The following is a 12,835-nucleotide window of genomic DNA, read 5'->3' on the forward strand; positions in this document are numbered from 1 at the left end:
ACATATAATTGGGAGTTCTTGCTGACAAAATACAGGGTCATGCATTTGATAAAATATTTATAATTGCCACATTCACACATGAAATAATAAAGGTCTGACTGCTCAGACTTCCCCAGCTTACCCTCCATTTTATCATGAGTATGAAAAAACAGAACAGAATTCAGTGAAAACATACTAGGTCTTACCAAGAGCTACCGTTTTTTATGTACTTAAGTACAGTAGTACTAAAGTAAAGTAAGAAAAAATTTAATAAATATTTGAAAGTAAGATTTAGAGCAAATAATTTGCTTTGGAAAAATACCTGCAACATATGACTTCAAATATTTCAGAAATAATTTACAAAACTATCATTAAAGGAATGAAGAAAAAATCCATTCTCCAACAAGGCTACAAAATAGAAGAAAACTTTTAATAATACTACAATAAGGAGATCACAATAAGGTTTATAAGTATTAAAAGGATATGCTTTGGTTCTTTTAAAAGAGATATCTTCAGTCTCATGTCTCCACCTTCCAGCAAAATTTTTTAAATGCCACCTGACTGTATTCACTGTAAAAATAAAAGGAGGAAAATACAGAATACACATTAAGAACATATATACACAAAAAATTAAACGCAAACAAAATATCTTAGCACCCTGATGACGCTAAAGCACTTTCAATCCTGCTGGCAGCAAATACATGGAAAGAGGAAGAAAACCAGTCAGAGGACTAATTCAGCCAATGGGTGACTGGAGGCTTTAGGCTGGACTCCAGAGGTTCTCTACAACCTGCCTAAAACAGTCCTACAAGCACAGAATGTCAGTAAAACTGGCCAGGTAAATAATTTCCAAGGGCTGTCCTAAGACCTAATCAAAAGATTTTTTAAACTATGGGAGCTTCAACTTCAGCATCAGTCCTTCCAACGAATATTCAGGACTGCTTTCCTTTAGGATGGACTGGTTGGATCTCCTTGCAGTCCAAGGGACTCTCAAGCCTTCTCCAACACCACAGTTCAAAAGCATCAATTCTTCGGTGCTCAGCTTTCTTTATAGTCCAACTCTCACATCCATACTTGACTACTAGAAAAACCACATCTTTGACTAGACGGACCTTTGGTGGCAAAGTAATGTCTCTGCTTTTAATATGCTGTCTAGGTTGGTCATAGCTAGTCTTTTAATTTCATGGCTGCAATCACCATCTGCAGTGATTCTGCAGCCAAAAAAAAATAAAGTCTCTCACTGTTTCCATTTTTCCCCATCTATTTGTCATGAAGTGATGTGACCAGATGCCATGATCTTAGTTTTTTGAATGTTGAGTTTTAAGCCAACTTTTTCACTCGCCTCTTTCACTTCCATCAAGAGGCTCTTTAACTCTTCTTTGCTTTCTGCCATAAGGGTGGTGTCATCTGTGTATCTGAGGTTATTGATATTTCCCCAAGCAATCTTGATTCCAGCTTGTGCTTCATCCAGCCCGACATTTCACATGAAACACTCTGCATAAGTTAAATAAGCAGGGTGACAATATACAGCCTTGATGTACTCCTTTTTCTATTTGGAACCAGTCTGTTGTTCCATGTCCAGTTCTGTTGCTCCTTGACCTGCATACAGATTTCTCAGGAGGCAGGTAAGGTGGTCTGCTATTCCCATCTCTTGAAGAATTTTCCACAGTTTGTTGTAATCCACACAGTCAAAGGCTTTGGCATAGTCAATAAAGCAGAACTGGATGTTTTTCTGGAACTCTCTTGCTTTCTCGATGGTCCAATGGATGTTGCCAATTTGATCTCTGGTTCCTCTGCCTTTCCTAAATCCAGTAAACCACACTTCATGTATTGTCGAAGCCTGGCTTGGAGAACTTTGAGCATTATTTTGCTAGCATGTGAGATGAGTGCAATTGTGCAGTAATCTGAATATTCTTTGGCATTGCCTTTCTTTGGGATTGGAATGAAAACTGACCTTTTCCAGTGAATGGATACACATTAAAATAAATTCCAAAGATCTGATCAAAGGCTAAGATACATTTTTGGGCATTTAATTATGGAACCCACATGGGAATACTATGACATCATCAACCTAGTGATCCAATCTGAGATTTAGATTCTGTTGGAGGTAAACAGACTGCCCATCAGTTATGGCTGCCATGTGGCAAAGTGAAAAATAAGCAAGTTATCTAAGAAAGAGGTAATAAATCCCTTATATAAACTATATAAAAATCACAATGTAACTGGCAAACAAAAACTTAGAAAAACAAGAGTTACACTCTCACAAATAACCATGCTATCAAAAGATACAAATGAAGAAAATGCTAAAATTGTTTGAATCCAGCTTACAGTTATAGGATTCTTTGAATCATATTACTAACCTAGAGAAAAAAAATAAATGAAAGTGTAATTAAAGGAAAAAATCCTCTTCACCAAGTAGAAAATTACTGCTAACTACATCAAAGAAGGTGTTTAGTGATAGGTAAGAATTCAGTGGTCCTGCCTTAAATAACTTCTCATTCTCCCAAATTGAGAAGACTTTTAGATTAGCAAGGTGTTAAATACAGCTTATCTCAAAATACCTTTTTCACTTACTCTATTCATAAATTTGTGAGGATGGGTAGAAAGTTGTTAAGACCCCAGAAAAAAATCTGAAGTTTTCTATCCAGTTAATATGTACCGTTAGGGTCAGAAATCTCTCTCTCCCCTCCAGTTCACTTAAGGAGATTTATGTATAACCTCAAAAGTATGAATCTGTGTACAGCAGCCAGAGCAAGAAAATAATCTCTCTTACCACACTTCTAAGGCTCACTTTTGGTCCTTAGGAGTTTTAGCACCTTTCTTGAAACTACTTCCTCCCTTCTATCAGACCTCCTTTAACTAGAGGGGGAAAAAAAGTAAAAACAAGCTGCTGTTTCACAATAATTCAAACTCACCCAGCTTATAAGGATTTTAAAAGAATAAAGGCAGATAAACTGTTGCTTCTTGAAATGAGAAACAACATAATAGACAAGAATACATGTATGTGAATTTACAATTTTAACCAGAAACTTTAAAAATCTTTAGCAAAGGCATGGTGTATCCTACATCAAAATACCTCCCACTGCAATGATTGAAATCCATAATAATTATGAATCATTCCTTACCAAAAGAAATTGTTACCCCAAATAGATAGTAAAGGCAGTATGTTTTTCATGAGAAAGTAATCTGCAAGTGTTCAGAAATATGAAGTGAAGTGAAGTGGCTCAGTCGTGTCCGACTCTTTGCGGCCCCATGCACTGTAGCACACCAGGCTCCTCGGTCCATGGGATTTTCCAGGCATGAATACTGTAGTGGGTTGCTGCTTCCTTCTCCAGGGGATCTTCCCAACCCAGGGATGGAACCCGGGTCTCCCGCATTGTAGGCAGATGCTTTACCTTCTGAGCTACCAGGGAAGCATCAGAGAAAGAGGCGGGTGGCATCCTAACACTGGCAAGATTCTCTTTTGCTCAGAAAACATTTCTTTGTACATCCTATTGAGTGGAGATCATCTGCATAAAGCACATGTGCATTCTGATGTGAGAATGAATAGAGAAATAAGTGAATAGCTTTGGTTTTTCCAGTAGTCATGTACAGATGTGAGAGTTGGGCCATAAAGAAGGTTGAGCACCAAAGAACTGATGCTTTTGAACTGTGGTGTTGGAGAGTCCCTTGGATTGCAAGGAGATCAAACCAGTCAATTCTAAAGGAAATCAACCCTGAATATTCACTGGGAGGACTGGTGCTGAAGCTCCAATACTTTGGCCACCTGATGTGAAGAGCTGATCTCATTGGGAAAAACTCTGATGCTGAGAAAGACTGAAGACAAAAAGAGAAGCGTGCAGCAGAGGATGAGATGGTGAGATAGCATCACTGACTCAATGGACATGAATTTGAGTAAATTCAAGGAGATAGTGGACAGGGAAGCCAGGTATGCTGCAGTCCGTGGGAGCCCCAAGAGTAGGACACAACTTAGCAACTGAACAACAACAACAAATTGGAGCACAGCCAATTCCGGGAAGTGCAAAGCTGCCTGAGGGGGGCATTGGGGTGTTTTTAGCTGCCCAAAGGGATTGATGACCAAGGATCTGACTCGTCAGTGGTAAGTGGCATCGGACGGGAAATAATAGAAAATTTCTAGAGTATCAAATAATCTATTTTGCAACTTTATACAGGAAGCAGACAGGGGCAACTATGCTTCTGCTACTAAAAATCATTTATAATTGTCTTTGATCTAGCATGAGTCAACTTTCGCGGGGCTTAAGAGGAAAAACTGTCAAAAAAAAAAAAAAGAGGAAAAAACTGTCCCCAGGAAATCCTGATCACCAAACTACCAAAACGTACTCCAAACTTGGCCACTTCTCAGTACCTCTAACGTAAGTCTAAAGCCACCATCATCCTCAATTGCTGTCATAGCTCCAAAACTAATTTTCCTGATCCTACATTTACCCTTCAAACTGCTAAATACAGTAGCTAGTAATGCTGTTAAAGCCAAGTCAGATCATAAGGCCAGTATGGCCAATACTGAGTGAGTGAAGAGAATGGCAAGAAACTGGGGAAGAAGAGAGAGGGACACAGAACACATAAAGGATGGAAAACCATAATAAAAGTTTCTCTTTTTTCTTCTGAATAAACAGAGAAGCCAGTGGAATGATGTTATCTGACATACAGTTTTAAAATATCACTATGGATGACACTACAGATGGTATAACAAGGAAAAAAAAAAGCAAAAACGAGCAAGACTGGAAGCAAAGAGGCCAGTTAGGATTTCAATAACCCAGGAGAGAATGAAAGTGGATTGATGACGAAGGCAGTAGGGGTACAAATGATATGAATGAGTCATATTCTGAATATATTTTTAAAGAAAATTCCACAGGATTTGTTGATGAATTCGGTTTAAGAGAAAGAGTAACCAAAATGACTCAAGTTTCAACAGGTACAATAGAGTTGCCATTTCCTGAAATGAAAAAGACTAATGGAAAGTTATGACCAACATAGACAGCTTATTAAAAAGCAGAGACATTACTTTGCCAACAAAGGTCCATCTAGTTAAAGTTGTGGATTTTCCAGTAGTCATGTATGGATGTGAGAATTAGACTATAAAGAAAGCTAAGCACAGAAGAATTGATGCTTTTGAACTGTGGTGTTGGAGAAGACTCTTGAGAGTCCCTTGGACTGCAAGGAGATCCAACCAGTCCATCCTAAAGGAAATAAGTCCTGGGTATTCATTGAAAGGACTGATGTTGAAGCTGAAACTCTGATATTTTGGCCACCTGATGCAAAGAGCTGACTCATTTGAAAAGATCCTGATGTTGGTAAAGATTGAAGGCAGGAGGAGAAGGGGATGACAGAGGATGTTATGTTTAGATGGCATCACTAACTCAATGGACGTGAGTTTGAGTAGACTCCGGGAGTTGGTGATGGACAGGGAGGCCTGGCATGCTGCAGTTCATGGGGTCGCAAAGAGTCCAACATGACTGAGCGACTGAACTGAACTGATGGAAGGGATATAAAATTTCTGTTTTGGGTTGGCTAACTTTAAGGTGACTTTAGATATCTGAATGACGAGTTCAAGGAGAAATTAGATATACAAGTCTGGAGTTAAGGAAGAGGGCAGAGCTGGAGATATCACTGAGACCTCAATTTGAAGGTTATCAGCACAAAGGTTACATTCAAAGCTATGGGATGGGACTACCCAGCAGAACTTGAACAGGTGGTAGCTTCAACAGCCTAGAAGTCCTACGGAAGTCTGAAGAACTGTCAGCATTAAGATCCTAGAGGAAGTAAGCTAGAGAAAAACAAGTGGAGATAGACAGACAATGAGATACTTAAAACAGATTTTGGGAAAGTATAGATATTGGTATTGATGAGGTAGGTAAAGACTGTCAAAGTGTGTGGCCAAGGTCAAGAAACTGAGAGGACAGAGAAACAAAGGATTGACTTGGGGATGTTAAATCACTGAGAATAACGACAAGAATAGTGGTGGAGATAGACACAGTGCCCAGATGCTAAAATACTATTCACTGAATGAAGAAAAAACAACAAAGAGATCTGCAGATGATTGTAAAAATGCAAAGAAGAGAATGGTTTGATCTCGGAAGACTTGTCTCAAAGGGACAATAGGAAAGAGAAACACAATCAATTGTGCAGAACCCTAATGAGAAACACGCTCCTTTGACACATGGAGGTCTGAAATGCAAAATTGCCTCCATTTGCAACAGCCAAGAGAAAAGTAGTTTCCTTAGGAAACAACCAGATTTAAGTTAGACTAAGAAGTTAAAAGACAAAACTATAACATTTACTCCAAAACACTGAGAACACAGATTTGGTCAGTGACATACTGTGAGTTCTAAAAGGTAGAGTGGTAGGATTTAGATGGGGAAGAGCTAAGCCTAGGACAGATGGTGGGAAATGGGAAAAAAGAGGCAGCTGTCCTTCTTCACGCCTCCCTGCCTCTGTGGTAGAAGAATCTGAATTTTTGCTGCATTCCTAGCCATCCAAAATAAAGATTACGTTTCTCAACTGCCCTCAAAACTGGGTGGAGTCACATAGGACATTAACAATTCTTAAACCCAATGGGGATATTACAAAATCATCAACCTCATGGTCCAATCTGGGATTTATATCTTGTGGTGGGGGGCAATAGATAACACTACCCAACAGTAATGTTTACCCACACTGACAATATGAAAAATAAATGAATTAACTCTTATAAAAGCAATATAAATCAACATAATTGGCAAATAAAAACTTGGAAAATAATAACACGCTCCCTGACATGCATCAAGACCATATATAATGCAGCAATAAAACAGAAGGAACCAAGATTCTTGACCTTATAGCGAGTCCTACCAGTCCTATCTAGCCTTTAAGTGATACAAAATAAAGTTTTATCATGTTTAAGTTAGTGTCATCAATAGTTAAGCTTAATAGTGAACTAATGCAGGGAATTAATAGTCTTGAATGTGGAAACTGAGGTAAACAGGGATGTAATGAATGATGGAATAGTCCCCATGGTCAAATAAAGGAAGGCGGATAATCAGTTTAAATGGCCTTCTTCCTGGAATGGTTTTCTTAGGAGGTTTGTGGTGCTGAGGAAAAGTTCCGTAAGAGAGAAAAGGGAAGTCCTGCTAGGAGCACATGTAACTCTGCCTAAGTTTCCAGCTCTAAGACTACAGGCTTCAACATTAACTCCTCTTTCTCCAGAGAGTCCTAATAGACACATCATTTCTCTGACCTCATCTCGTGTTTCCTCTCTTTTCACTCAAACTGCTCCAGTTACACCAGCCTCTATGTTTTTCTTCTTACATACCATGTAAGAAGTATGTTTGGGGGCAAAGGAGAAGGAACCAGTGGACAGGGATCGATTGGCAATACTACAGAAACAGAAGATAACTAAGACAGCATGGTCCAAGTCATCTGATCAAGGACACTGATAACGGGGTACTTCCATTTGTAGACTGACAGTTCACAAAAACATAAATAAGGATGGTGAGTGGGCAATCAAAAACATGAAATAAGGCACGGCCTTAATTTTAATTAAAGAAATGAAAACGAAAAAAACTAGATACCATTTCCTGTTGTCAAAGTGACCAAATACAAAACACCCAGAACTCAGCACTGGCATAGAGAAACATAGTCACATACATTAGTGAAGAGCAGGAAACCGGTGCTAATGGTTACTGATTCTTTTTTCTCCCCACCCCTCAACACTTTTGATTTCCTTCTCCAGCTCTGGGGAATCTCCTACCTTACAAATAAAAAATTATTTCCTCCGTAGCCCTCCTTATAGCTAGGACACAGGCAAATTACGTAGGTTTTGCCAATCTAACACATCTATGCCATATTTTGAGTTAGCAGATACTGATTTGAAGTAGGTATATATAAGGAATTTACCCTGGGAAGAATTCTTAGTCATAGGAATTTGTCATATATCAGTACATGTAAATATATACCAAGATACATATACAAACTATACAAGCTTGTTTATTACAGAATTCTATATAGTACCATAAAAAACTAGAAATTTAAATATTCATCAGAGATTATATACTCATATTCCAGGTACATGTGTTTTTAATGTGGAATAGAATTAAGAATCAGTGTTAAGAATTAGACTTAATATTATGCTAAATAAAAAGTCACAAAAGGGCAGATACTATGTAATTCCCCTTATATGAAATACCTAAAGTAGTCAAATACAGAGATACAAAAAGTAGAATGGTGATTACCTGGCAGGAAGGAGGACTGAGGACAGAGATTCAGTTCTGCAAGAGGAAAAGAGTTCTGTGGATGGATGGAAGTGAAGGTAGGACAACAATATGAATGTATGCAATGCCACTGAATGGTACACTTAAAAATGGTAAGGTAGTTTACAAAAAAAAAGAAAGAAAGAAAATTAGATTTAAGAAAGAAAACTAAAAGGTGAAAGCACTAAGAAAATGAGAAAAATTTTAGGAGAGAAAGAGGGAAGGTATGACTTGTCAACAAGAATATACGTATAGATAAGACATAGCAGAGAGCCTCAGAAGTGAACAAGAATATGAAGGACTGATAACAAATGCAAGCACTAGATCACAAGTTTGTTTCCAACAGGTTCTGTTTGGGTCATTTGCACACTTGCTAACCCATGCGTATTGATACTAACAGTTGAAATTAATGGTTTGCTGATGATTACCCAAAGCTCTGTTTTCAAAAGTATAATTCTTATCAACAGTTTTCTAAATTGATACCTCTGATGAGACTCCTAAGTCTCTTTTCCAGTAAAGACAGGAGTGAGAGAGAAGCAGACTTTTACTCAGATTGGTTCCATCACAGAACCACTTGTAGACTAAGCTGGGATCTCTTATATAACAGCGAAGGCAGGGAAAGATGCACCATTTCCAGGGACAGATTCAAACACCTAATAACGATGGAAATAGGCTTGGCAGTATAGTTCAATTACTAAAGACCGCCAATCGCCACCCTATTCCAACTCCTGTACGTATTTGAAGTGTATGTATTGGGGCTTCCCAGGTATGTATAGGGAGTGGTATTCACATTTCCTTGCAATTCTAGCTCTAAGTAGAGCTAGCTATACTTTAATCTTATTCATATTGGTTATATTTATAATCCAGAATGGCCTAATAACTTTGAGCCAATAAACCATGTGATTCACAAAATTAAAAATAACTAGTCATCTTTAATTCATCCTTTTAATTCAACTAGCAGAGAAAAAAATCACATTCAACTGACAAACTAGAATGCTGTACAGCTATTTAGAAAATGAGATGAATCTATATGTATCGATACAGAAAGATGTCTATAATATCTTAAATGACAAAAACAAAGTATACAGCAGTATTATGTAACTCAATCTGTTTTGTGTTTAAAAAAAATGAGGGGGGAGGAGATATATACTCAAGTTAGTGGATACTAAAATGTTTTTCTCCAAAGATGTGCAAGACACTTAATGGAGACTTTGTAAGGGTAGAGACACTGGTGTGAAAAGGGAAGCTTTTAATCCTCATTTCATACTATTCTATACTGTTTGAAGTTATCATGTTCATAATATTTTATCCATACATTTATAGTTTTAACATAGGATTATCTGAATGATATGTTCATGGCTTAGTTTTGCTTTTTTCTTTAAGCATATCTGCATTAAAAAAAACTAATAAATGTTATTTTTTCATAAGATCCACCATTCTCATTCTCTTTGCAATTTCTACTGCATTTGACACACTTCTTACTGAAACCTTCACTTAGTGATCTTCCAAACACTGTACTTTGTTTTCTTCTATATATAAAATGAGGCTAATAATACCTACCTCACAGGTTGGTTATGATGTTAAATGAGATAGAATAGACATGAGATTGGAAAAAAAAAAAAAAGACATCTTACAAATGTCCAATAGATTGCCTGAAACATAGGAAGAACTCAACTATTAGCTATTTGTAGTGAAAGCTGGTATTTCATTATCCTTCATATATTCACTCTGTTCTGAGCTACAAAGAATTTCTTCTTGGAATACCACTTACTCCCTCTTAGCCCATATGGCTTCAATGGAGTCAGCATGAGACCTAGGCATAAGTCAATTAGAGCTTTCTGAAGGAAACTTTTATTCAACTAAAAGATAGGGAAGAAAGACTCTTCTTAACTTTCCAGGTCTTCAAGTTTAGATTCAAGGCTAGAGTTACTATAACTATCTTACCACAGCAAGGGGAGGGCATGGTGGTGTCACAGGCCACTATGTGAGGTCTGAGAATAATGCCAAGACAAGGGAACATAAAGCAGAGCAAAGAAACACAGTCCTAGTTCTTTCTTTGAATACTAAATCCAGTTATACAAAATCACTGCAGATGGTGACTGCAGCCATGAAATTAAAAGACGCTTACTCCTTGGAAGGAAAGTTATGACCAACCGAGATAGCATATTAAAAAGCAGAGACATTACTTTGCCAACAAAGGTCCATCCGGTCAAGGCTATGGTTTTCCCAGTGGTCATGTATGGATGTCAGAGTTGGACTGTGAAGAAAGCTGAGCGCCAAAAAATTGATGCTTTTGAACTATGGTGTTAGAGAAGACTCTTGAGAGTCCCTTGGACTGCAAGGAGATCCAACCAGTCCATCCTAAAGGAGATCAGTCCTGGGTGTTCACTGGAAGGACTGATGCTGAAGCTGAAACTCCAATACTTTGGCCACCTCCTGCGAAGAGTTGACTCACTGGAAAAGAGCCTGATGCTGGGAGGGATTGGGGGCAGGAGGAGAAGGGCACAACAGAGGATGAGATGGCTGGATAGCATCACCGACTCAATGGACACGAGCTTGAGTAAATTCCAGGAGTTGGTGATGGACACGGAGGCCCGGCGTGCTGCAATTCATGGGGTCACAAAGAGTCGGACACGACTGAGCGACTGAACTGAACTGAACTTCTTGCTTACGGAAGCTATTTTTTTTTCCTCAAGACAATTTGGATTCTGTCTTCTGTCACATATTATTATAATGATGACAAAACTTAACTTATGCATTTAAAGAACTGCAGATGTTAATTTTAATTCTATACCAATTTTTCCCCTTGAACTTATTATTTCTTCCCATGGGGTACAACTTTTTAAAATACAAAAAGTAAGGTTCTCTTCTCGAACTGCCTGAAATTATGGATAATGGCTGTTAGTAGATGATTTGGGACCAGAAAGATGAGACTTGGTTATACTTTCCACGATGGTTTTAACTTGAGTCCATCCCAACAGAACCAGCTTCTTTTTATGCAAAGTACTGGCAAGGATCAATCAAGAGGGAGTAAGTCTACTTCTTGTGACCCTAATCTCTTCTCAGATCACTTTTTCACTTATTCTGAGTGTCCTACTTTCACTCTATAGAGTTGTCTCCACTGTAGCTGTTGGTTATCAATGTCTGTTCTACATTATCAATCTGAGTTAAGCCTGTTTAAAAAGTATTTATTCTGTTTAAAAAATATTTATGGTCAGGTTCAACTAAATCTAAAGCTATTGGTCACTTTATTTATTTTCTGAAATTACATTTCTTATCAGTCACTAAGACCAAACATTATTTACAACAACCATCAAAGGTAGTAAAACTAAGATTTATTTGTGGCTTATCTTTCTTATCCCCTCATCACTAATCTAGGGATTCACAAAGTATACTATCTGACTAACTTTAAGGGCTCAGACTATTAACTGTTAAATGTGTCCAAATTTTTACCATTCTACTGCATAGGCACCTCTCACCTCCTACAGGGAACAGTGGACAGTAACGATCTAAGCCATGCTTGATCTCAGTCTCTTTCTCTTCTCAGTCTTTTCTCATCCCATATAACTGTTTACTTTTTTTTTAACCAAGTCACTCCATAGCTCAAAATTTTTCTAATATTTTGAAGATTTATCAATCTAACATCCTTGACCTGGTTTTCAAGACTCTTCATAAACTAACCTTCTTCTAACTTGACAGTCCATTATTCAACCTTAGCACATACCCTAACAAGGTCAATGTTATAAACACAGCAATATCAAATGCATGCAGTGTGTATGCTAGATGAACAATCATAAACGATCCTACGCGGTGGGTATTATATGCTGGTTTCATAATAAACAGTTTGACAAACTGAGTACATTGTCTAAGTAGGTAGCTTTAAAAAAATGATGAGACTTGGGATTCTGTTATCTGTTACATCTTTCCACTACATGGTGCTCTGTCTCCCATATACATTACTCAATTTGGTCTAGTCTTTGCTTATTTTCAGGGTTAATATCTCTCCAACTTGGGTTTAGTAGTGTTTTACAGACTTGAAAATCCAAAAGATTCCAGATGATTTCAAACAGAACTGATGTTTGTTCTGGTACACCTACCAACCAAATTTTTCATTGAGCTTTATTTTCTGTAGTTTGTCTTATGAAAATAATTTTTTACAACTACAAATAAAAAAAGTATATTACAATATGGAGTCAATGTTTATTCAAATCACCTTAGTCTCTCAACCTCACTGAATTCTTACACTTCAGGGGAGTGTCTTCCACACCTTCAACTCTTGAGAGTCACTGAACCTTAATATGATGTTCCTCAGGGCAAGAATCATACTTTCTTACTTAGAATGACAATGTAAATTCACTCATAAAGCAGATTTATTGGGGCCTCAGTATGCCAAGTCCTAAGTATGCAAAAGTTAAAAGGGGGAATAAAAAAGGCTCCCAGTTCTCAGTCAAGTACTTAAGAGTCTCTGAATAAATGTTTGTTGCACTTATTCAGATCAATTAATGGTTAACAGTGAGATGGGATAGGACCAAGTTTAAGAATCTGATCAAAGTTCTGGAAAAACTAACTCCCCAGAAAAATTCACAAGCACACAGAATTTTGTACTCAAT

At 37.6% G+C, this 12,835-nt stretch overlaps 1 protein-coding gene across 5 annotated transcripts in view; it reads right to left on the minus strand.

Moving 5' to 3' along the window:
- IFT80 (intraflagellar transport 80) overlaps positions 1-12,835 on the minus strand; it is a 114,409-nt gene that overhangs the window by 100,828 nt on the left and 746 nt on the right. For 4 of the 5 annotated variants that reach the window (XM_043875291.1, XM_043875288.1, XM_043875289.1 and 1 more), the window contains one exon: positions 465-549. In XM_043875291.1, the coding sequence (XP_043731226.1) occupies positions 465-501 (37 nt within the window). In that variant the 5' untranslated portion in view covers positions 502-549. Of the gene's footprint in view, positions 1-464; positions 550-2,752; positions 2,773-12,835 lie in introns of those variants that run through there. The other variant, XM_043875290.1, reaches the window with a different exon arrangement.

This window comes from Cervus elaphus, chromosome 19 (assembly GCF_910594005.1).
Source record: "Cervus elaphus chromosome 19, mCerEla1.1, whole genome shotgun sequence".
Taxonomy (NCBI): domain Eukaryota; kingdom Metazoa; phylum Chordata; class Mammalia; order Artiodactyla; family Cervidae; genus Cervus; species Cervus elaphus.